We start from the raw sequence: 24,859 nt of genomic DNA on the forward strand, positions 1-24,859 counted from the left end.
CGGCCCACAGGAGCCCGGCTCCCAGATCCCGGGCCCTTTCGGCCTTTGACTAGCAGCTGACACGCACCATGCAGATAAGCAAGTATTTTAACCAGAAGAGAAACAACCCCAAGAAGGGCTCCTGAGCTGTTGCCAGATCGCAGCTGTGAAGCGGACAGAACTGAGGAAGAATCCACAGGAGAGGGGTGCGGTGGGGGGAAGGGGTGAGAGGGGGGAAGGGGAGGGAAGAGACGGCTCAAGAGAGCCTGGGGTCGCCACCCTCCTTTTCCTGCATTTCAGAGTGGGAGAATTTGGAAGGAGGGAAGATACAAAAGTCAGAGTAGTGAGTTGGGGAAAACTGCCAAGGACTTGGCAGCTCTGAAGTTGGAACGACCATGAGAGCAGCAGCTGTGTACCAGATGCTGACTGCAGGGAGTGAGTATCTGAGCTCATAGGGCGGACCTTCCCGAGAGCCTGCCTGCCGGCTTGGGGCGGAGGCGCTCTGTGAAAAAGGCTGCGGGGGCGGGGGTGGGGGGGTGGATGGCAAGAAAAGCACTGAGATCTAGAGGTTTCTTAGAACAGAGGTTGTTGAAGGCCCTCGAGGCGATCCCGAAGGTGTTCCCGGTGCAGCTGGCCAGCAAGGGAGACGGAGCCTGGTCTGAGCAGAACATCCTGCCTCGGGGAGACGGGCGCCTTGGGGCGGGGGGGGGGTTATCTGCCTCCAGTTGGGTGCCCCAGGCCCTGGAACACTACCGACGACATGAGGAGTCTGTAGGGAAGAGAGGGCAGGAAAGCCAGGAAGAGAAGGAAGGGGCAGCGAGTCAGGCAGAGAAGGGAGCGGAGGAGCCGGGTGCTACCGTGCTACCAGGCGGGTTACTACCGGGCAACCTGAACTTGCTAGTCCCGCGGGGGACCCGGCGCAGAGCCCCGCCCGCAGCTCAGCATCCCGCCACAGCCAGGCTGCGGGCTTATCCTCCAGCCCCCATCTGCCGCTGGGTGAGGGCTGCACCTGGGGCACGTTGTGGGGCGGGACCCCCTCGCCAGCCTGACCCACTTGGAGTTGCGCGCACGGGGAAAGTGCGGTGCGCTGCGGCAAGCATCCTAGCGTACCCAGTACCCAGTCGCCCGCATCCGCGGATCCAGCCACCCGCGGATCATGTAGGGTGTTTACAATCCGCAGTGGCTTGAATCGTGGATGCGAAACTCGCGTATGCAGAGGGCCGAATATAAAGCTTGAACACCTGTGGATGCTGGTATCTGTTTCTGGTCCTGGAACCAATCATCTGCAAATACGGAGGGACGGCGGTGCTGGGTAATGACAGCGGGCACTTGCCATTTCCCTTATTTTGCGGATATGGAAATTGAGGCACAAAGTGTTGACATCTCTGTCCCATGTCCTCACCTCTAGTTTATGACAGGGCCAGGCAAACGCAACTAACAATACCCCTCCTTACGGTGCATATTGTTAGCACTTTTTAAAATAACTTTTTAAATCGAAGTATAGTCGGTTTACAATGTTGTGTTAATTTCTGGTGTACAGTATAGTGATTCAGTTGTACATACATATATATTCCTTTTCATATTCTTTGTCATTATAAGTTATTACAAGATACTGAATATAGTTCCCTGTGCTCTAGAGTAGGACCTTGCTGTTTATCTATTTTGTACACAGTAGTGTATATCTAACTAATCCTGAACTCTCATTTTATCCCTCCACCCCTCTCATACTCCTCGGGTAACCGTAAGTTTGTTCTCTATGTCTGTGAGTCTGTTTCTGTTTTGTAAATAAGTTCGTTGGGGTCATTTCTTTAGATTCCACATATAAGTGATATCATACAGTATTTTCTGTTCTCTTTCTGGTTTACTTCACTTAGAATGACAATCTCCAGGTCGATCCACATTGCTGCAAATGGCATTATTTCATTCTTCTTTATGGCTGAGAAATATTCCATTGTATAAATATACCACATCCTCTTTCCCAGTCATCTGTTGATGGGCATTCAGGTTTCTTCCATGTCTTGACTATTGTAAATAGTGTTAGCACTTTTTTTAAGTGCTAAACTCAATCTTACTCTCAAAGCTCTTTGCTTTTTTTTTTTTTCCCTTAGAGGCATTTCCAAAAGATGGTATTTATTATAGGTTAGTCAGGCATGGCGCTCTCTGAAGTAACTCCACTCACTTTTTAATTTGCTTTCTCTGGAGTTCTTCACATTATTTGATCAAAGGCACAAAGGGGAAAATGCAGCAGTCTCATTTTCCCCCACCTCCACCCCCACCAGTCCCCGACCCAGAATGGACAAGTGTTTGGGTCTCATGTCAGTAAATAATGCAGCTGACGAGAGGGCTGCTCTTCGGTGGTTTTTGCATAGCTTGTCTAGAAATGACAAACCATAAGCATTGGACAGATCCCACAGGGTTTCCCTTCTCGGGGTCAGATGATGGGGAGGGCCTAGCCAAGGCAGGGAGGGACACATTTGTCACAGTTGTGGCAGATATGTTCCCACCTGGGGCTGCCCCAACTTTGTTCTGGTCGGAGGAGAAAGAACTCACTGAAATGCTTAGTAGAAAAAGAAAGCAAGAAAGCTTCTGACAAAGGCTATGCCGTTTCATCAGAGTAACAGTAACACAGTGTGAATTCTGCACGCTCTTCCGGGAACCCAGGACACTCTTTGGTCTCAGTTTACTCAACTGTAAAATCAGGTGTTGGTCACAGCTCTGAAGACCGTTCTTCTGTATTCTCTGTCTGACTCATTTGAAACCTTTCACATATGTTTAATAACTTATATTCATTTCTTCTGAGATACAACTCATATTCCTTGCAGAATATTTAGAGCAGTGCTGCCGCAGGTGTGGCCTCTGGAAGGGGCTGGTCCCCAAACTGTCTGTTTCAGATCTGCAACAGGATAAGGACAGAAACTGAGAGTAGGGGGCCGAGTAACTTTAGTGGCAATTGAGTGTCACCATGGCACCCAAATAGGACTCATTTTTCTTGTAATTCATTTCTACCGGGTTCCACCAAAGCCTCAGACCACTTTCATCTTAAGGGGTTGCAGGATGCCAGTTTGGGTGAGATGTTGGTCACTGCAGACTTGTCTGAAGCTTAGAAGGAGGCAGGCGATGGATGGCGTCATGCTCTGCAGTGTGGCTCAGGGAGGCAGCACCTCTGTGGGCCCCCTTCAGACTGCCCTTGACCTCCCTTGACCTCCCTTCCTGGGAAACTCCCACGAGTCCAAGATGGGAAGCAGGCAGCGGCTTCCTTGGGAACACCAGGGCATCTCACAACTTCCCAAGGCTTTAGGAAAAATGAGAAGCAATCAGTTAAAATGCTCTTCTCTCTAAGAAAGCGTTATTGCCTTGGTCTGCTTTTCCACAGGAGCACTTACTTCTTTTTCTTTAAGCAGAAAAACCCATCCCTGATGCCCAGGGCATCAGCTCCCCTGGCTCTCTCCTCCGTTCCCCCTAGAAACCTGCTTTGGTCCACACGGAACTCAACAGATTAAACATGGTGGTTTATGTGACTTTGACGATTCGGACTTGAAAGCAGTTGGCCTCAAGTTATAACCTCAACTATGGAGACCTTTGCTTTGTTTTCCAAAAATATCTCATCTTTGAGATCGACATGAGATTGATTCTTTGATTGATTTTGATCCTGGCAGTTTCCAACCCTGATGGGGTCACCTGACCCCTGCTTCTGAGCATTGTCGTGGTTGTGCTTAGGAGTCGCTGATGCTAGAGTGCTTTCAGCATCTTCAGAAGAAAATGACCCCCCTCTGCCAAGCCAAGAGCACCAGCCCCCAGCTGCCGCAGGCGTTGAGTCCTAAGGGCTCACACTTTTCACCCTTCTGTTGGGGAGTGCCCTTGGTGGATGGGTGCTTCCTGGCCTGGAGATTTCCAGAACATGACAGCCTCACACTCAGGGGTAGCCTATAGCCAATGATGAATTAATGTGGGAATTTTAACAATCTGGCCTCTAGAGGGGATGACTGTGGTGCAGGTCACACTCCAGAGCTCCCCGTGGATCAGGCTGAGGCCAGATCTGTCCTAAAATGACAGCCCTTAAGCTCCTCCCCCTTCTTGCTTCTCTTACTTTCTTTCCTGGGCCCTTAACCTCAATAAATCATTGCATGAAAATCTTGGTCAGACTCTACTTCTGGTAAAGCTGGCCTACGACAGATTCCAAGGAAGTGCCTCTCCTTTCCCACTGTGACTGCCTCTCAGCTAAATGCACCATCTGACCCTGGTCACCAGGCTGCCCTGACCTGGCCTCCTCTGAAGAAGCTGAAAGACCTCAATGTTCATACTCTTCAAGGCAATCAACAGATTTAATGTGATCCCTATCAAAACCCATGGCACTTTTCACAGAACTAGAATAAATCATCTTAAAATGTGTATGGAACCACAGAGGAGCCCCTGAATAGCCAAAGCAATCTTGAGATGAAAGAACAAAGCTGGAGATAACCATGCTCCTTGACTTCAAACCACACTACAAAGCAGCAGTAATCAAAACAGTATGGTACTGGCACAAAAACAGACTTGTAGACCTATGGAACGGAATAGAAAACCCAGAAATAAACCCACACACTTGTGGTCAATTAACCAACAACAAAGGAGGCAAGAATATACAATGGGGAAGAGACAGTCTCTTCAATAAGTGGTGCTGGGAAAACTGGACAGCTGCATGTGAAAGAATGAAATTAGACCATTTCTCACACTATATACAAAAATAAACCCCAAATGTATATGTGTGTACACACACACACACACAAAATGGTATATTACCATAAAAAAAGAATGAAATTTTGCCATTTGCAACAACATGAATGGACCTGAAGAGTACTTTGCTAAATGATACAAGTCAGAGAAAGACAAATACTGCTTGATTTCATTTATATGTGGAATCTACAAAATAAAGCAAACAAAATAGAAACAGACTCGCAGATACAGAGAACAAACTACAGTTTGTTGCCAGAGGGGTGAGGTAGGAGGGAGGGGGAAATGGGTGAGGAGATTAAGAGCTACAAACTACTAGGTATGAAATAGGTAAGTTGTAAGGGCGTAATATACAGCACAGGGAATGTAGCTAATATTTTATAACTTTATATGGAATATAATCTGAAAAAATATTGAACTGCTATGTTGTACATCTGAAACTGATACAATATGGTAAGCAAACTACACTTCAATTTAAAAAAAAATTTAGAAGAAAGTCAGCGACATGGATTTCCCTTAAAAAAATAAAAAAGAAAAGAAATGGACCTTAGTTGAAATCTGAAGCCCTAATGAAAGGTTTACATCATCCTTCATTATTTTCTTTTTTAGCAAACACCACAGAAGGAAAATCACCTTTTTCAATTGTGTTTTTGGTATTATTAATCTCTCTTGTCTGTCATCTCACTAAAACAGCATTTTCCAGATCTTTTTTCCATCATTGCTATTGTAAGAAGCCTTTGTAGAAAATTTTTCTTAATCTTGACTTCATGATGTTTTTGCCCGTGGATGATATAAAATCCACCACTTTAACCATTTTTAAGTGGTTACAATTCAGTTTAAAGGGTACAGTTCAGTAGCATTAAGTACATTCACATCACCATTCTCCATTTCCAGAGCTTTTTCATCTTCCCCAGCTGAAATTCTGTACCCATTAAATAGTATCTCTCCATCACTTCTCTGCCCAACTCCCGGCAACCACTAATCTCTTTTCTGCCTCTGTGAGTTAGCATATTCCAGCTACCTCCTGTAAGGGTTGGTCTTGTCCACTGTGTCCCCAGCTGTAAGTACTCAACAGTCACACGGTGAATACTTCTCAAGCTCCTTCCACAACCATTCTTTATATTTTAATGCACCCTCATTAAAAATTGCCCCAACGTAATCACAGATGTATCCCAACACTCAGTGCCCCACGCTGCCCGGCCGACATCTCAACAGCCATTTTCCCCGCTGGGCACCCGCTCCTCAAAGGCCTCATGTCTGCCTGCTCTCTCCCACAGAAGTCAAAGATTACGAGCCTCCGTTCGGTTCCAAGGTGCGGGAGCACCCCTGTGTGGAAAGCATGAAGGACAACGTGCTGAGAGACCGGGAACGGCCGGAGATCCCCAGCTCCTGGCTCAGCCACCAGGTAAGCAGTGAGTGTCACCAGGGACAGGTAAAGTTCACCCAAAGTCACCTCTTAGGTGGGAGAGAATTCCTGGACATGGGGCATCAGTCTGAGGGTTGGCCCCTTTGTGTGCTGTGATCCTGTTAGGTTTTGTTTATAAAGAAATTTCAACAACATGGGATTTGACCTTGTCGTAAGTTTCAACCACCCTTCCGGGCTCGCACGTCATCATCTGAAGGGCGCTTGTCCCATTGTCCAAGCCCTCTTGGTCCTGAGTTGAGATACTCTGTTTGCAGTCCCTGCCACCTACCCCCATGCCTTTCCATGGGGAGTTTATGTTTTGTTCCCTTCTGGGTTCCAAATGTTTTCTTCTGGGAATCTTTAGCTCTGGAAGGAAGTACTTAGTGGAGTGAGAAAGCAGCAGCATTTGTCAGCCAGCTGGACCCAGAGGGGCCGCCGTGTGCTGAGGCTGTGGGCAGGGATCTGCGGCTGTGCACAGAGTGGGGAAGGAGGCGTCTGGGGTAAAGGGCAGCAGAGAACAGGAAAGTGCAAGTGAACAAATAGGAAATCTGTCTGTCTGTCCTGAACTTCCCAATGACTTTTTTTTTCTTTTCAAGAAATGCTAGTAAGGTCATCCATCCAGAGCAGGGCAGTGGTTCTGACTTACAGGGAGTCCTACCCAAATTCTTTGGTTTGGGGGCATTTCGATGGGGGCATTGGTCGGAGAAAGGAAGGAGGCTGTAGCTTGTGAGAGGGGGGACTGTCTGGCACAGCGGAGAAGAGCCGTGGATGAAGGAGAGGGGCCCTATCTCAATGTCAAGACTGTCCTTTCCACAGAGGTAAACTTTTATGGCTGCCTTTGGGTGAATTCCCTTATCCAGGAAAGGCTGGGGCGCCATCATAGGTTTCCTAAGGGCAAGGCAAATTCAGATGAGAAACAGATACAACAGATCAGGCACAGTCAAGAAGACAGATGGAGGAGGAAGCCTGGTCTGTTGCCAGCCCTGGCCGAGCGCCCCTGCAGCCGACGGACCCTGACAGTCAGTGAAGAGCGTGGGCCAGACTACCCTCGCCCAGGGCATCCCCCAGGGTTTCGGTACAGCCTCTTTGACTCTGAAAATGCAGGACTGTTCTGTGTTAACTCTGAAATCAGAAGGCACTAGTGTCTTTTCTTTCCAACTCTGTTGCCTCCCCTGTTGTACAGTTCTTGTAATGAAGCCATTCCTCGTGCTGATAAGATTCTGGAAAGAATTTGCATAGTACATTTTTTCTCTTAATGAGGTTTGTTGCCCTATTGATTTCCAGTTAATGCTTCATATTTAATCTAATTTACTGCCTGTAATTACAGTGTCAGAAGAAAATAAATGTTACTTGTGTACCAACAATAACCCTCTACTCTTAACAGGGCCATCAATCAATACTGTCAATTTGGCGAATTATATAGTTAATTCAACACCATGCACTCACAGGCTGGAAGGGAGGGAGGGGTTCTGGCGTGTGCTGGGGAAGTTGTTGGTTTACATCGCGAACAGGAAAGCATCCTTCTCAGGGCAGTGGGGAGACTGATGTGTCCCTCCCGGGCCACCTGTGTGAGGGATCGCGGGACGGGGCTGGGCCTCTGACTGGTAGGAGCACTGTTGGGCTGTCTGTTTAACCCGTGCCCGTGCTATTTCTAAAAAACGACTTGGAATAATAAAAATGTTTGCAGAGCAAAATGCAAATTGAAGCCCAGAGAGAAGACGCTGGTCACCACTGCGGGCGGCATTTTCTGGATGGGCCTTTTGGGTGGGGCCTCTATGGGGTTAGGCTGGATGCTCTGAAACAGTCCAGGACAACAAACAGCAGTTCCCCAGGGTCTCCCTGATGTTGGAGAGGAAGGGGCCTAGCAGCTGGCCTCCTTAGCAGCTGCCAGAAGATGGGACTGAACCAGTCTACAAAGCCAGTGGACTTTCCAAAGGAAACCAGGCTTCTCTCAGACTGGGATATTCAGGCCTGTTTAAATAGGATGTGCGGCCTCAGGGAGGGAATGGCTCAGTGGTAAAGTGCGTGCTTAGCATGCACGAGAGGGTCTGGGTTCAATTCCCAGTGCCTCAGTTAAAATAAACAAACCTAACTACCCCTCTCTCCAAAACTAGGAACATGTATATGATATGGTTCCAACTCTAAGACACCCTAGAAGATGCAAAAACCACAAAGACAAGATCAGTGGTTATCAGGGGCTCCAGGGGAAGGCAGGAGGGGGACCAGGTGGAACACAGAGGGTTTTAGGGCTGTGAAATTTTGTAGGGTGCTCAAATGGTGGATACCTTTGTCAAAACCCATACTACCCAGGGCCTGTACCTTAATGTGAACTGTGGACTTGGGCTGATAGTGACACGTCACTGTGGGTCATTGATTTTTATCAAATGCACCAGACGGATGCAAGGTGTTGATGGCAGGGAGGTTGTCAGGGCCCGGGAGGGCATGAGGTTTGGGGTGGGGGGGGGTCATATGTGGAGGTTCTGCAGTTTCTACTCAGTTTCGCTGTGAACCTAAAGCTACCCTCAACAGCAAAGACTAAAACTGTCCCCCCTGAAATAGAAAGGTATGAAAAGGCATTAGAAACCACATCCTGGGAATGCTCAGGACTAGGGATGCTGGTGTACTCCAGAAGCCCACTGGAGGATTCTTTTGCTGTGTCTGCATTTCCCCACTGATCAGGTGGCTCCAGAGCGCTGGGTTTGGGGGTTCCGGGGCCCGCCCCCCACCCCTGCACCACCTGACCTCTCCTTCCTCCTGTCCCTGGCTGGCCTCCAACGGCGCACACAGCAATCAGATTGCACTGGACACTGGCCTGCATGGGGCGGGTGGGTGGCAGGGCTGTGGGGACAGACAGGGGCCACCTGGCCTCCGGGAGCCGCCACCCCTCTCAGGAGCCTGTGGATCCTCTCCCTCTGCAGGGCATCCAGACGGTGTGTGAGACACTGGCCGAGTGCTGGGACCACGACCCCGAGGCCCGGCTCACCGCGCAGTGCGTGGCCGAGCGCTTCAGCGAGCTGGAGCATCTGGACAGACTCTCGGGGAGAAGCAGCTCGGAGGAGAAGATTCCCGAAGATGGCTCCCTGAACACTACCAAATAGCTCTTCCGGGCGGCCCGGCCGAGTCTGCGGAGGCCGCCCCTGTGGCCAAAGACCAGAGGCAGCAGGAAGCCGCCCCTGAATGATGCTTCCTGGAACCCGGGGTCGCCCCCCTCCCCACGCAGGGCAGAAACCCCCGCGGCGGGGAGGGGGTGACAGGAAGCATCTTGTGCCTTTGACGTTGTCATAGGATAAGCTGTGTTAGCACTTCCTCAGGAAATGAGATTGATTTTTTACAATAGCCAATAACATTTGCACTTTATTAATGCCTGTATATAAATATGGAATAGCTATGTTTTATATATATATATCTATATATGTCTATATCTATATATTCAGCCATACTCTGGAAAGAGGCGAGGAAAAAGATCAAATATTCCCAGGAAATGGGTTTGGTTGGAGAGCTCCGCACGGAGTGCAGAAGGGAGTGCTCTGGGACAGCCTCAGCACTTGGCAATCACGCATGCGCGGGTTCTCTGCGCACACAGGGGGGCCTCCGCCTTCCGAGGAGGGCTCCGCGACCCAGAGTCTGCTATGGCCACGTTGCACTTGCTTTTGCAAAGTACTAATCCCTCGCGCTGGGTCGTCTCCTGGCTGTGGATCTGATTACAGTCACACTATTGGGGGACCAGACCCTGGGGTCCTCGTGTGCATCATCTCTCCTCAACTTTTCACCGGGGCTTCACGCCCACATCCAATTTGAAAACCTCCTTCCTGAGCTAGCTCAGAAACTTTGCCCCATTTCTAGTTGCTTAAACGTTTGGAACCCCATTTTTTCACCTTCACAGGCTGCAGAAAAATCCGAAGGATGAATGTCCCCATCCGTGAAATTGCCACGTCATCTGCTAATGAGAAATTGTTCTTAAAAAAAAAAAAAAACCCTATACCTGTGTCACTCTTCTCTTCTTCCTAAGAGAGAACAGATCCCTCTAGGGTTCTTGATGTTTAATTTTTCATCCCGCTTGGTTTGAATCTCGAGCTTTCTACGCAAACTCCAGTGGGTTCCATCCTTCTGGTGCGCTCGTGTATTTTGGCTAAGTATAAAGTATTTCAGCTGCACAGCACTGCCACGGTCGGGACTCTTTTTCTTCAGGCACTCTGAAAATGTGTTTTGCTTGGACCGCACAGCGTTTAACAAAACCGAGCCCCTTTTTAAATATTTGGAGATTTTGCAAAAAGAAAAAATCTGGATATTCAAGCAAGACTAGCAAGACTGGGGTCTCCAGTTCTCTCTAGTCCACATCATTCACAGATCAAGGTGTGGACACACTTAGAAAGCTGCTTCACTTCCTTCCGTGAACGTTTGCGTTTTCCGCCTACCCCCACCCCCAAGTCTGAGAGTTAAACCAGAAATGTGCATTCATGCAGTCATTCTCTGGTTATGTAGTATGATATAGATTCCCTTCCTGGGGTAAAGATATGGAATTGACCTTTTTTGTTTGGACTAATGGGGACCTCCCTTAGGTGGTCCCCATTAACCCAAGTCTCTTTCGCTTGTATATTAAGAGCCTTCCCTTCTGCACTGGGGAGGGAAGCCCTTTACTCCAAGAAGCTGTCGTCATGGCTACAGATCTCCATCACACCTGCTTCCCAACCTTTGCAGAATTTGAATGTGGGACACGGGAGTCCCATTTGTTAGGAAATCTGTGTCCGTGTGGACAAGAACAAAGAAGAGCTTTAATACTCCAAAGGAAACTCGTTAATCCACAAACAAGTGTTAATGCTGCAAGTAACAATCTCTTTTTTAAAAATGTTTTTTAAGCTTGTTTTCAGCCAAATAGGAATATCGGAGAGGGACTATCAGTGGTCAGATCAGCTCTGCTTGGGTTTTGGAAGGTCTCATCTCATTGGGGTCTTAGCAGACCTGCTGAAGATTGAAATTAGCTGGAACTTTTAGGAATCTTGCTTGGTGGGGATGAGCGGAGAGTTCAGGACAGTTTGGCCGGAAGTGCCCAGCAATCCCATGCACTCTAGGGCTGTTGACGCCGTCCCAAGAGCTGTTGTTCATTGACCCCTAGTGGTGAGTTTTTAGAATACTGGTCCATCGATGGCATCTTCCAGGATTCAAAAGAGCTTTATCACGTTGGTGTCATCATCAGCATAAACTGGAATGTAGTGTCTGTCAAATGATACTGTGGCTTGTTTTATGTTTTTTCTTCCTTATTCGAGAAAAAGACCAAGGAATAACATTCTGTAGTTCCTAAAAATACTGACTTTTGTTTCACTACTATACGTAAAGGGAAAGTTTTATACTTCTATGGAACACTTTGGCAGTACTCCTGTATTAAAATAGGAATGTGAATGCTATATACTCTTTTTTATATCAAATGTCTCAAGCACTTATTTTCATTCTATGCATCGTCTTTTATATAAATAAAACGTTTATTCGACTGAATAAAGCAAAAATACTCAGGTCAGCTTCCTGCCTCCTGTTTCCCGTTCATCATAGCCCATTAGCCTCGCTGGGTTACTTTGTGGTTTGTGCAGAAAAAGCCACAAGACAAATCCTCCCCAACTTTTCCATATTCATTGTCTTCTTCAACTGACAGGGTCCAGCCACTGTTTTTTAAAAGCAGGTTCAGTAATGTGAGGTGGGGAAGATGCTGTTGGTGGCCTGTCCCTTATCCCTGGGTGGGGCATGGTGTCCCTCTATGTCTCAGACCACTGTCTCCGCCTGTCCCTGCAGTCCTGGGAGCTGCCTGCACCCACAGGGTGACTTCCTGTGGGGCATGACACAGATGGGGCTGCCATGCAAGTCTGCTTCTCTTTCCTCCTTTCCTCACAGTAGCAGGCTGGTACCATCTTCTTCCTCCTGCCAAGTGTCACCCTCCCCCCTCTTCCTTTCTCCCTTCCCACTTGGGGCTTTTTCCCCCCTTTGAAATGTAAGTGACATACAACAATGCATCAGTTCCAAGTGTACAACGTAATGATGCAATATTTGTATATATTGCGAGATGATCACCACGATGGCTGGGTAACATTTGTCATCATACGTAGTTACAGAATTTTTTCTCTTGTGATGAGAACTTTTAAGATTTACTCTTAGCAACTTTCAAATATGCAATAGAGTCTTACTAACTGTAGCTACCATGCTGTATATTACATCCCCAAATTCTTGCAGGGAGCACAGCCGGAGGATGAGTGAATACATTTTGCTGCATGTGTGAAATGTGCAGTCCTTCTGATGGTTTCAGATGGTGTCCACCTTTAGAAACGTTGTTTCGGTGGGCCTGCTTTCATTTTAACATGTGAGAGAAAATAAACACATGGCGCCTGGGCTTTCCCAAATGTTGTTGAACTGCTGAGTTTTAAAACTTGCAGTGATTGTTTTTAATGCAGTAAGTAAAAAAAGGGGCCTTATTTTTTGCAACTACAGGAAATGGGACCATGAATGATGAGTTTAGCATGCCTCTCCTCACCCCCAAGGAGGAAATCCATATTAATTCCTGACATTTATGGAGCACATGAGAAGCACCAAGCCCCATTCTCTGTGTTTTACCATCTTTATTTGCTTGAATCTTCACCACCAACCTATGAGATTATCTAACCTCTGTATCAGAGACGAGGAAACTGAGGCAGGGAGCAGGGTATCACTCAGAGTCCCACAGTGAACGGTCTTAAGGCCAGGATTTGAACTGAAGCAATCAGATGCCAGAGCCTGAACTCTGACCTTGGACTCTCGGTGAAGCTGGAGTTGGAGGGCAAGGTGGGGCCCTGGAAGGCTCGAGGGTCAGATTCCTTAGCCTGGAATACAGAGGAGGGAGATGTGGTGTGCTCTGGAGGGGTGGGGGTTGGCCCTCAGGGAGCGAGAGTCATTCCTCAAAGGCACGTGGACTCTGGGCTCCAGCCCAAGGGCTCCAGCCAAAACGGGAGTCACGGTCTTCTGACCTCTCCTTGCAGGCTCTGTTTTCACGAGGGTTATTTCAGTTCTGGCTCCTGCCAAGTGGGGAGCAGTAAGTTGGCAGGGCGTCTCCAAGTGCCCTCCGCGGGGTCCTGGTCCCTGCAGCCGTGAGCAGCTTTGGAACGCGGGCATTCTCTGGGCCAGCAGTTTCTAGTTTGCAGTGGTGATTTTTGTGTGAAACTCTCTATGCAAATGACACTAACAGTCCAGTCCTGAGGGAAGTCCCCTTCCGAGGTGACCAAGAATTTCTCATTTAAGCAACTGTGCCCATTCTTTTTCACAAAAGGCACTGCCCTGGGCATCTGCAATTTTGTTCATTTTCCTCCTGAAATACGCAGACTGATCATTACCTATCACATTTCCAATGAGCTTTTTTTCATTACTTAATAATTATAACTCCAGTGTATAAGTTGGAGGCCTTGGCTTTCAGGCCTACTTGGCAAACTGTGCAGATAAAGAAAAGGTTGTGAACTTCCCCACATGACCGGGCCTGCCAGTCAGCCTCACACAGTGTAATTTATCTCGAATACACCTCCTGATCTTTGGTGCATTTAAAAATAGCTTGTTAATAGTCTTCCTTTTCAAATTAAGCCAAAACTGCACATGCTGTGAAATGCGTGCTTTCTCTTACTCCCTCCACACACACGCACATGTGCACACACCCTGGTCCTGAGAAGTCACTCAGCAGGCACCCCATGTGGCACAGTGCTTCTGAAATTGTCCTTCAAGCCATCCCTCCTCCCTGCCTGCCGTGGAGATGACAGGACAGTGACAGCCCGTCCTCTGCTTGGTAAGTGTTTCTCTCGGGGGCCCCGGTTAGCAATTATGAAATCAATGTACGTGTATAATACAGCTGAACGATAAGTAAATCTATTGTAAATAAAGAAGGCTGGATTTCCCACAGTCAGCGAAAGAAGTTACAAATAAGCAAGGGGGTGGGAACGTTAGAAAGGACCTTGTGGGACAAGATTAGAAGCAACAATATCAGTGTCAGTTCATGTTTATACATACACACATCTCTGTATGTATTCACAATGTATGCACATGATGTGTGTGTGTGTGTGATGTAATGTATATAAATTGTGTGCCTTTGTGTGTTGGGGACATGCAGGTATTTCCCATCTCTGTCTTCTGAGCTGGCCTGATGCAGTGATACCCCAATTATAATCAGCACACTTACAGCATCCAGATTTGGGTTTCTACGATTCTCTGGTAAAAGGAGCCAGGGCTTCCTGGAGAGATGGCTGAGCCTAGAACTGAGCCACTAAGAGAGGGAACGGGGCAGCTTGTGTTGCCCGAAGTAAGGAAGCATTTAAAAAAAAGAGACGGGAGCATGTCAAAAGGACACAGGATCCAAACTGTAAACTTCCCAGGGGTCAAAGCTGTACAACGTGAGCACCAAAATAAATAACACTGGCACTAGATTATGACAAGAGAACAAAATACGTATCTATGAGACCACACTGATATAAGTAAATGACTGAATGAATAAATAAATGGGGGGGAAGAGATAGCCCTTCTTACAAAATAATTCCAACAAATAAATGTAGAAGGCACGAGAGGAACAGAAAATCACCATTAGAATACCATAGTAATAGTTGTGGTAGGCCCCATCCACGGATGAATGCTAAAATCAGGGGGCAAAACTTTAAGGAGAAACAGCCCACCTGCGTAGCCTTGGCGTATCTCCCCCAAACTACTTATTAATCACTGTTGTTGGTTTCAGTATGTCTGCAAGTTTTTCATACTCTTTCCTCCAGGAAATGGAGTTTAACTCGCTTTTGTTTGAGTGTGGCTTGGATTTAGTACCTTATTTTTAAGGAATAGTGTATGAAGAAGGTAAAAACAGGAACTTCACAGTGCAGAAGCCTGGCAGACACCACCATAACCAGATAATCCAGGGCAACACCACCAGTAATAAAGCAGGAATCACACATGAAATCTTAGTCTAGAGCTTAATTTCCCCTCATCAAGGAGGCAGGCACTTCTGAGTGTTCTACCCAGTGTCCTGTGAATCATGAAGTTTTCCAGAGGCGTCACTCTGAGCCCTGTATGAACACTGGCTGCTGCTTCCTCTAATCCTTTAAGCGGGTTCTTTCTCCAGCCTCGGGCAGTTTCCTCTCCTGCCCATGCTGATCAGTGTGCTCTAACACTCGAAGGAGACAGACCCTTTGTGCATCTACAGAATTTTCTCTCTGTGCAGCTCTTTCGTCTCCAATAGTCTGACCTGCACCCTCTAGCTACCTGGTTCCTCTATTCTCCCAAATCTGTCCTTAATTCAGGGAGCCTGCTGAGCCCCGCCTGGGCCCCCCTTAGGGCACCAAATCCTAAAAACTCTCACCCAGTGAGCTGATGCAATCTGCTTTATCCAGCTCCAAGTCCCCAACACACGGCCCGTCGTCCTGACTCCCAGATACATCTCTGACTTCACCTCCTGCCACCTACCCCACCATTCCCTCCATTCCAACCCCACTTACCTGCACGTTGGTTCTTGGACGGAGCAGCGGTGCAGCCCGTTAGCCTCTAGCGTATGGAACCCTCCTTCTGGAACACCCTTTCCCCAGATACCCACGGGGTTCTCTCCCCACGTCCTTGACCTCCAGGCAAAGGTTCCCTTGTCAGAGAGCCCCCCTCCCCAGCCCAGTCCATTCTCACGACACCCATACTCTATCCTGTTACTCTATTTTCGTTCAAAATACATGTTACCGCCCAACTTGGGATATACTGCCTGGCTGACTGCCTGCCCCGACTACACTGAAAGCTTCAGAGGAGCAGCGACCTGGTCTGTTTCACTCACCGCACACCCCCAGGACCTAGATAACAGCCTGGAACATAGTAGACACACTGTCCGTATGTTTAATGCATGAATGACTTACAATAAACCTTTTATCAAGAAATGCTCCTTGACCATTCAGTCAAAGACCTGATTGGCTGAGATAGATCTGAACATTTTAAGGAAAAAGGAGGGGAATGTTCAAAGTATTTGGTAGCAGTTAATTTTTTCATCAATCAAGAAACTCTCATCTCTCAAAAAAGGCCCAGCAGGAGCTGAACTGTGGCTGTCGAGTTTCCCATGATATCTTCCAGATCTTGTCTCTCTTTGATGAAGAATATACAAGAGGCAAATCCAGGTTTTTTGTCACTTTACTCAAGGTGTTAACTAAAAGCCAGACAGCTTCCAACCTACTCTCTCAATTATTTAACGAAAATGCCAACAGAGCCCAATTCACTTCTAAAATGCATTGGTACAACCCAATAAAGAGGGGCAACAGAATTTGCAAATGATGCAACTGACAAAGGTTTAATTTCCAGAATATATAAACAGCTCATACCAACTTAATAAGATAAAAGCAAACAACCCAGTCCAAAAATGGGCAGAAGACCTAAACAAGCAGTTCTCCAGTGAAGACATACAAACGGCCGATAGACACAATATCGCTAATGATCAGAGAAATGCAAATCAAAACTACAATGAGGTATCACCTCACACCAGTCAGAATGGCCATCATTCAAAAGTCCACAAACAATAAATGCTGGAGAGGGTGTGGAGAAAAGGGAACCCTCCTTCACTGCTGGTAGAAACATAGTTTGGTGCAGCCATTATGGAGGACAGTATGGAGATTCTTCAAAAAACTACAAATAGACTTACCATATGATCTAGCAATCCCACTCCTGGGGATATATCCAGAGAGAACCCTAATTCAAAAAGATACAGGCACCCCAATATTCACAGCAGCACTATATACAGTAGCCAAGACATGGAAGCAACCTAAATGTCCATTGACAGATGACTGGATAAAGAAGTTGTGGTATATTTATACGATGGAATACTACTCAGCCATAGGAAGAATAAAATAATGCCATTTGAAGCAACATGGATGGACCTGGAGATCGTCACTCTAAGTGAAGTAAGACAGAAAGAGAAAGAAAAATGCCATATGATTATCACTCATATGTGGACTCTAAAAAAAGAAAAAAGAGGACACTAATGAACTCATCTACAAAACAGAAACAAGACTCACAGAGATAGTGAATAATCTTATGGTTACCAGGGGAGAGGGAGTGGGAAGGGACAAATTTGGTAGTTTGAGATTTGCAGATGTTAACCACTATATATATATATATATGAATAGATTAAAAAAACCAAATTTTTTCTGTATAGCACAAGGAACTATATTCAATATCTTGTAATAACCTTTAATGGAAAAGTATATGAAAACGAATATATGTATGTATATGCATGACTGGGACATTGTGCTGTACACTTGAGATTGACACATTGTAACTGACTATATACTTCAATTAAAAAAAAAAGAAGGAACAGCAGGAAAAGCCAACAACACGAAGTGTGGCCTAAAGTTGCTTTTTATTTCATGAAACCCAAACTGCTGCAAATATCAATCTCAGAACGTTTTATAAAGACATTAAAGGAAAAAGGCAACAAGAAATGTAACACACACACAAATATTATCACCAGAGATCGAAGTAATTCAGAGAAAGATTAAAATATTCTTTGACCGATGGCGATATTGAGAAACCACACACCGTAAAATGCAAATCTGGAATAAAAGCAAATAATACACGTCTGCTTTTTACTCTTCAAAATTGAAACAACACAAGCTAATGACAGAGTACAAAATGGTTGTTGAATACACTACGTCTAATACTCCAACACGTCAATCATTTGCCACCCAAATCAGAGGTCTAAACAGACTCATGCTTGTACCTCGTTGACCTCTGCACCCACACCTCTGAATTTAGTGTTTATTTCGTAGTCAAATAAGATTCTGCTAGAAATCTCTAGGACCAGGATCAGAGACAGAATTACAATTATCCACTCCCAGGAGAAACGGAGGAGGTGTCTGCATTGAAAGTCCTCTAATTCCCGGATTCTCTGTCCAATATAAACCACTTAATAGTCTACACTGGCATTTCAAAGCTTGAGAAAGGGAATGTTGTATCAGCCTGGACTTCACTCTGGTTACTTCCTACAAGCAGAGAGCAAGACTAGAAAAGGGCCCCTCGAGCTAAAAAACGTACCTAAGTAGAGACATGTAGACCTGATGTCTACTCCCAGTTACGGATACAAGTGACACTGGGAAGTGAACTAGGTCTATCGCTTCCGTTAAAAGGGCTACGCTACCAAGTGTTCGTCTTTTCCCCTTACCTCTAAGTTAAATAATTTAGAATAGATGATGCTGCATTTTAACTGTTGAGACTAAACATTCAGCCTGCATAAGAGATACATTTTTTAGAGTAAACATCTCATACAGTTTCTCTTTTAAAAAATAGCTTTGATCTACTTCTGATGCCCCTAGACATTTGCACTATGGAAGCCTCCATGGTATTTGCAACGTCTGGCTCAGGGACCACTGAAATATCAGATACCCCTTTGCTGGCCAAACATCAGAGTGAGTATTCAGCCAGTTCAAAGTTTTGCTAAACCACCGGTTCTCAGATTTTGCCTTATATCACAATCACCTGGAAGGCTTGTTAACATACAGACTATCCTGCCCACCCCCAGAGTTTCTGATTCAGTAGGTCCAGGGCGGGGCTGAGAACCTGCACTTCTAACAAGTTCCTAAGTGATGCAGATGCCCATGGTCTGGGGACCATGCTTTGAGAATCACTGCCTTAATATAACCTACTCACTTGTATGCAATGAAAGTTTAGCACCCGGAGCCCACGTGGGACTTACTAAGCTCTCTTCAAGGCTCAGCCCCAGGGATTATCCCTGAGAAAGTCCATTTTCACTACCTCCATTATTGCAACTGTCGCGCTAAGGCAGCTAAAGCGTCCTTAACACTATTTGCTTATTAGCATCTTGGTTTTGCGGGGCAAGGATGGTGTGTGTTGCCGATTTCTCACCCAAGGGGCTGCAATCACCTGGGTGTCCCCAGAGGCCCTGGATCTGTCACCCTCCTCCGGTGCAGGACCCATGCCTCTGGGGGACCAAAAGCCACAGCTACATGTCTCTGCCCAGAAGATCTATCTCGTCCAGGAGGAAGTCCATGTCCTCCCGGCTGACTTGAGGGCTGATCACCACCTGCCGGAAGAAGTTGACCTTCCCCCGGTGGGGCTGGTAGCTCAGCATGAGGCTTCCTTTCTTCATCATCCGCTCCTTAATGGCCGGGGCCACCTGCACAGGTGAGAGGAGGGAGGCAGTAAGAGACCAGAACACCAAGGCCTGACAGTGGCATCTTACTCAGTCACTGGATCCTTGCAGGGCAGCCACTGGTGCACATTTCATCCTCACATGCACAGTAAGACGTGTACGACATTTGCAAGAATAATCTGCTGAGAACGTATGGCATAGGATGACGGGTTCATGTGCTCTAGGTAGGTGAATTCACTTACTCTTCACAATAACTCCATGAGGGAGAAGCCATTAGCATACACTTTATCGATGAGGGAGCTGAGATGCAATGGAGGTTAAGTAAGTAGCCTGAGGTCCTGCGTTTGGTAAGTGGGAGATTTAAAGCCAGGCAGTCTCACCAAGCCCACGCTCGGAAACTGAAATCTATGCAATGCTGCATCACTGAGAACAAAGCGGGTGTCCTCAGGGGTCGGTCTCCAGAGTGTCAGAATGTTACGTTCCTGTGTTTGCCTGAACTGAAAAAGCACTCCAGTGCAGGCAACTCGAAGGAAGAAAATTAGCCATGGATGGATAAAAATCACACAAAATAACAGTCCTGCCTGTGTGCCAGTACTAATCCACCCGGAAGAGCCGGTCCACGGGGGACATGTCAGTGTCTGTCCAGGAGTCACAGGCCATCGACTTTAGAGCTTACAGCTTGTGGTTCCTTAGTTTTGTTTTGTTTTGGGGTTTTTTTTGACATAAAATTTCATATTTTGAAATAAAATTTCTCTTCATATTTATCTCCATCCTCCTCCAGGGTGCCCAGGGGATAACCTGCTCTGGCTGATAGCCAATTTTAAATTTCAAACAGGCACGGTCTTGGCTCACACCTAGTTTGCATTTTTGGTTTTTTGTGGACTATTCCTGCTTACTTTTCCTGGATTTGTCTTCTGCAAATGATATTGTCTGTCTCACCTTTAGGAAGCAGTCGAATTTTGATTCCAGCTCCTAACGTGTCAGAGGCTCACAGGAGGCAATTAGCAAGATGAATGTCAAGTTTGCATTTCTCATAAGCAAATCAAAAAAAAAAAAAAAACCTCCTAGTGTGAGTGAGAAAGAGGACCCCCCTCAGACGTTTTTGATCTTTAAATTCTTGCTCTTGTGGAAGGCCTGTAAATGTGCTTCCATGGACAGAACACACATGGCTTAAGAACCAAAGTTCTCAGCCACATTTTGTCACTGACTTCCAAAATTTATAAATAAATGGCTGAAGATCTGCGTGATTCAGAGAACCAGTGAGGCAAGAGGCTGGCAAGACAGCACACATCTCATTTTTGCATCCGTGAATATAAGCTGAATTCCGAGAGGGGAGAGCCCCTCCTCTGACTGGGAAAACTTCGTGGGGAGAACGAGGTGTGAGCGATGCCAAGGCTGATATTCATTAAATCGGCCACGAGTTGTAACTGTAGAAGTAGCAGGGGTTGTTGGTACTGTTAACAAGTATCTCACCAACTCTTTACATCTTGCAAAGTGCTTTCATGCCTCTGATTCCCATGAACTTAAAGCTTATTTGAAAGGAACCCATGGTTTTGCCATTTTGGGACCAAGAACGTTCTCCTTAACAGCCAGCTTATCAGCTTTGTGCTTTAAAAAATATCGACTATTTCCTATTGATAAAGCTGCAGGCAGAATTCAGGGCTGGGCCACTTGGATAGTCTCTTTTGCTGAGCACAGCAGAGAAACAGTCCTCTTCTGACTGGATAGGATAGTCCCAGGGGAAAGAAAATGTGCGCAAACTAACTGTAAGTCTCTGAATATCGCCCCTAAATGGAGCACACGCGGAGGAAAGCAATCTGGCAGGAGTGAGATTGCTTTCCAGCTCTTCATTATTTTACTGCTGGTTTTCCCTCAAATTGTAAATCAAATTCTTTTCTCATGCTTCAGGGCACGGGTCCCTGCTTCTTAAGTGGAGGAAGATTCTGACATTTCTATTTGGTTGTGCAGAAACTTAATCGACACGTTCCTGTAGGATGGCTGTTTCCCCCTCTTAAATTATGTTGCAGCAATGAGTTTGTCATTTAAACGGAATTTTGGTGTCACAAGCCTGCAGCATAAGACAGCATTTGGTATGGAAAAGTTGCTGAAATTTAAGGAAAAAAAAACCAAAAACACCAACTCTCTCATTCTGGCCAGGTACAGTAATTGGATAACAAACAACCAACCAGGTGCTATCACAATCTTTGATTAAAATAAAATTGTAACGTCCATAAAAGTGACATTTCTTCTTTAAAATGTGTAACATATCTAATGTTAAACAACATTTTTTTTTCAATATACAAAGCGTTTCTCAGACTCTCTGGAAGGAAGTGTATTTTTTCCAGTCCATTACAATAGACATAGTTTTGGGAAATACAGTAAAAGTGAATGACTAAATGAAAATGAATTACTAAATAAAAATGAAATAAAAAGACATAAAAATACAAGCTCAAATTTTTTTTTAATTCAATAGTAAAGTTACTGCTGTTATAAAAGTTTCTAAACAGTAACTCTGGATTTTCCTTATTTTTCTTATTGCAGACTGGTAACACCCAGTTCACGGACCTGCGGGGGACTGGAGACCACATTTTGAGGATTTCGGCTCTGTGTCCTTGGCTCCCTGGGGGTGTATATTACTTTGGTCCCGAGTCCTGGTGTTATTTTGCACACTGGCGTGGGGGCCACACCATTTTGGGTGCTGCTCTTCACTGTCCCACGGCACCGTGGTTGCCCTACACATGCCCCACTTGTTAAGTCTTGGAACTGCTTCACATCTAATGGCATTTCAGTGAAACTGCAGACCCAGCCATGAAACCTCTAAACCAGTTCTTCAAAGTCTAGTTCAGAGATGCTAAGAGTAAACATCTCAAAATGTCCTAGACTTTAGTGTCTTTATACACCTTTTCCCATCATTTGCTCTAAGGGTGAAATCATCACATTTTTACCAAAGAGGGAGCTGAGAAATAAATAAACGAGGGGAGGCTTTTGCAGCAAATATGAGGGACAAAGACCACATACACATCTGCTACGACTCGAGGCAGCAGAATCATTCAGAGCTTCTAATAAATCCAGAGAGATCTGTTTTGCTAAATTCACCCCAAAATCATGAACAAATCCATGTTCTTCAAACTGCAGATTTTAGAGCTGTCTGCTCAGTTTCGGTTTAATTAAACTTTCATTTCATCATCTCTAAGGGAGCAAAGATTCTTTAAGGAGTAGGAGGCTAAACTCATAATACTTTGTACATCATGTGGGTAGAGTATGGGGTGGGCAGGCAGACTAGCACACTGAAGAATAAATTATGAGAGTTTTCTTGTAATTAACACTCTTTCTAAGATTATCTCGCCTAAAAGTTAATTGTATCAAAGGCAGAAAATTATCTACAGTAATTTTTTTTCCTGTCTATAATAGTCACTTGAAAGAGTCTTTAATTTCCTTATTTAAAAGATTTTCCTTATATTTACACTGAACTTTATACATCTTTGGCCTCTTCTGTCATTTCCCAGAACAGAGTTTGTAGCCACACCAAGGCTACTCATTGCGACACATGGTTAAGCAAACAAACACTGAGAAAGCAGTTGAGAGGGGGCTAACTCAGCCGCTGCACTTGAATGCCAGTTGTTCCAGATCTGCGGTGGCAAGCTGGTTTTTTTTTTGTTGTTTTTTTTTTGTTTTTTCTGTAAAGCACCAGACAGTAAATATTTTAGGCTTTGTAAGTCATACAATCTCTGCTGCAAATACTCAGCTTTGCCACTGTAGCCTGAAAGCGACCTTAGACAATATACAACGGAACATGACTATGTTCTAATAAAACTTTATTTAGGGATGATGAAATTTGGCATCGTGTGATCTTCACGTCACAAAACAGTAACCACTTTTGATTATTTTTCAACCACTTAAAAATGTTAAGCCCATTTGTAGCTCCTTTGGCTGTAGGTGATAAACTGGATTTGGCTTTGGACATGATTTACCAACTCCCTGGTCAAAAATGGTGGAAAAAAAAATACATTATGATACGTAAAATCTACCCCTTTGAAAGAAAAAGTGCCTGAAAATTATGCTCGTTGGGCTTCTTCCAGAAATTGTGAATTGAGCCAGGAAATGACGAAGGTCTCCCAGTTCTCCTTCCCAAGCAGAGCATGGAACCAGGGCCACAGATGGATGCGCAGGGTTTCCTCTGTGCCTTTCTTCCAGAACATTTGTTCTTGAACAATCACAGAAAGTAACCTGCTTTATATTTTCTCCCCAAATCATCTAGCTTCCAAATAAGCCCCATCTTCCACGTTAACTTGTGGTGGGTTTTTATGAGTAGGATATTAAAATCTAGCCCATGAGAAGAGTTGGTGTGGAATGTTCATACTGTGTCCCTGGCACCTGACATGAAGCTGTTTCTGAGACCAATGAAGAGCGACATACCTGCTCTTCCCATCAAGTCACTCTTTTCGGGGAACACTTTGGGGACATCTCAGATCTGAGCTGGGACAGAGATGCAATGCCAATCAAGGCATCCAGGCAGAGGCCAGAATTCAAGCTGTGAATAGCAGCAAGGGCCAGAATTTAAAGGGTAGAATTCCAGCCCTGTAGAAGAATTAGCATGACTGAGCCACTCAGAGAGCTTGAATGGGCTTTCCACATGCCTTCTTTCTTTGGAGGTGGGGGGGTGGGTGGGGGCAATCTAGGAAACAAACAGCATTTCCCCAGTGCTTAGGAGCTGAAGACCAACAAATCATCTGAGAAAAGCTACCCTGGAGAGACTCCCCAGCCAGTCTGCAGTGACAGAAAACAAGACAGGAGAAGGCCTGCAACCCCTTTCATCGTTTGCTCATTTCTCTGGTATTTATCTCCGTAACTGAACGGCCACGATGGTCCCCGCCGAGCTGGTTGGTAAGTGGAAGGTCATCAGAACACCTCTGCTGGACCCCAGGCTGAACATAGATTTGCATCTCTGCTTCCCTGTGGGCTTCAATTTCAAGAAGAGGTATATTCTCCTGTGGAAAAGTGCTTTCCATCCATTTCTGAGCACGAAAGACCTCCAACATGTAAGAACTTCCAAAACTTAGGTGAACATTTTTACCTTGGAGCCTGATATCTGAGTCTCTTCTGACTACAAATCAGAACTGGCTCTTCCTTTACATGTGCAGTTTGGAACACAGAGAGCTGAAATGGGTTTTGAATGCAGCTAAAAGTGTCTGTGGTACCCTGATGCCTCCCCACTGTAATTTAGAGCTGAGCTGCCTTGGTATGCCTCCCAAGCTTAAATTATGTAACATTGGTGGTCTAGAGCCGATGAAATCATTTGCATCTAAGAGATTATTTCAGCTTGGCAGACATGGAAAAAGAGGCCATACTCAGGGTATCTTTTTTTTTTTTCAAATATGGATTTTTACCCTTTATTTCCTTCAGAGTGTATCTCAAAATCAGACACACACAAAATAAAAAAGCGCTTCGACTTCAAGGCACGGCCCCGTTTATCCCTTTCCAATACAGATGAGCAAAGCCACAGAAAGGAAGAGGTCAGACCCCTAGAAAGACTGAAGCCCATGGTTAACTTCACGTGTGATGTTTACAACGGCGAAATGCCAGTGACAGCAATTCCAGGAAACCCAACGTCGGCCGTATATTCAAGGCAGCCGAAATGAACAGTCATAAAAATA

The 24,859-nt window shown here is 45.7% G+C and overlaps 2 protein-coding genes across 3 annotated transcripts in view; one reads left to right on the forward strand and one right to left on the reverse strand.

Annotated features, from left to right (window-relative positions):
* Positions 1-11,606, forward strand: part of TGFBR2 (transforming growth factor beta receptor 2) — a 54,275-nt gene extending 42,669 nt beyond the window's left edge. The window contains exons 6-7 of the mRNA XM_072940913.1: positions 5,967-6,094; positions 9,013-11,606. Of these exons, the coding sequence (XP_072797014.1) occupies positions 5,967-6,094; positions 9,013-9,192 (308 nt within the window). The 3' untranslated portion in view covers positions 9,193-11,606. The remainder of the gene's footprint in view (positions 1-5,966; positions 6,095-9,012) is intronic.
* A 5,831-nt stretch (positions 11,607-17,437) lies between these two features.
* The window catches only part of GADL1 (glutamate decarboxylase like 1), a 143,704-nt gene continuing 136,282 nt past the window's right edge, over positions 17,438-24,859 (reverse strand). For both annotated transcript variants that reach the window (XM_072940917.1, XM_006200751.4), the window contains exon 15: positions 17,438-19,229. In XM_072940917.1, coding sequence (XP_072797018.1) covers positions 19,056-19,229 — 174 coding nt within the window. In that variant the 3' untranslated portion in view covers positions 17,438-19,055. The remainder of the gene's footprint in view (positions 19,230-24,859) is intronic.

This window comes from Vicugna pacos, chromosome 17, assembly GCF_048564905.1.
Source record: "Vicugna pacos chromosome 17, VicPac4, whole genome shotgun sequence".
Classification (NCBI taxonomy): Eukaryota; Metazoa; Chordata; class Mammalia; order Artiodactyla; family Camelidae; genus Vicugna; species Vicugna pacos.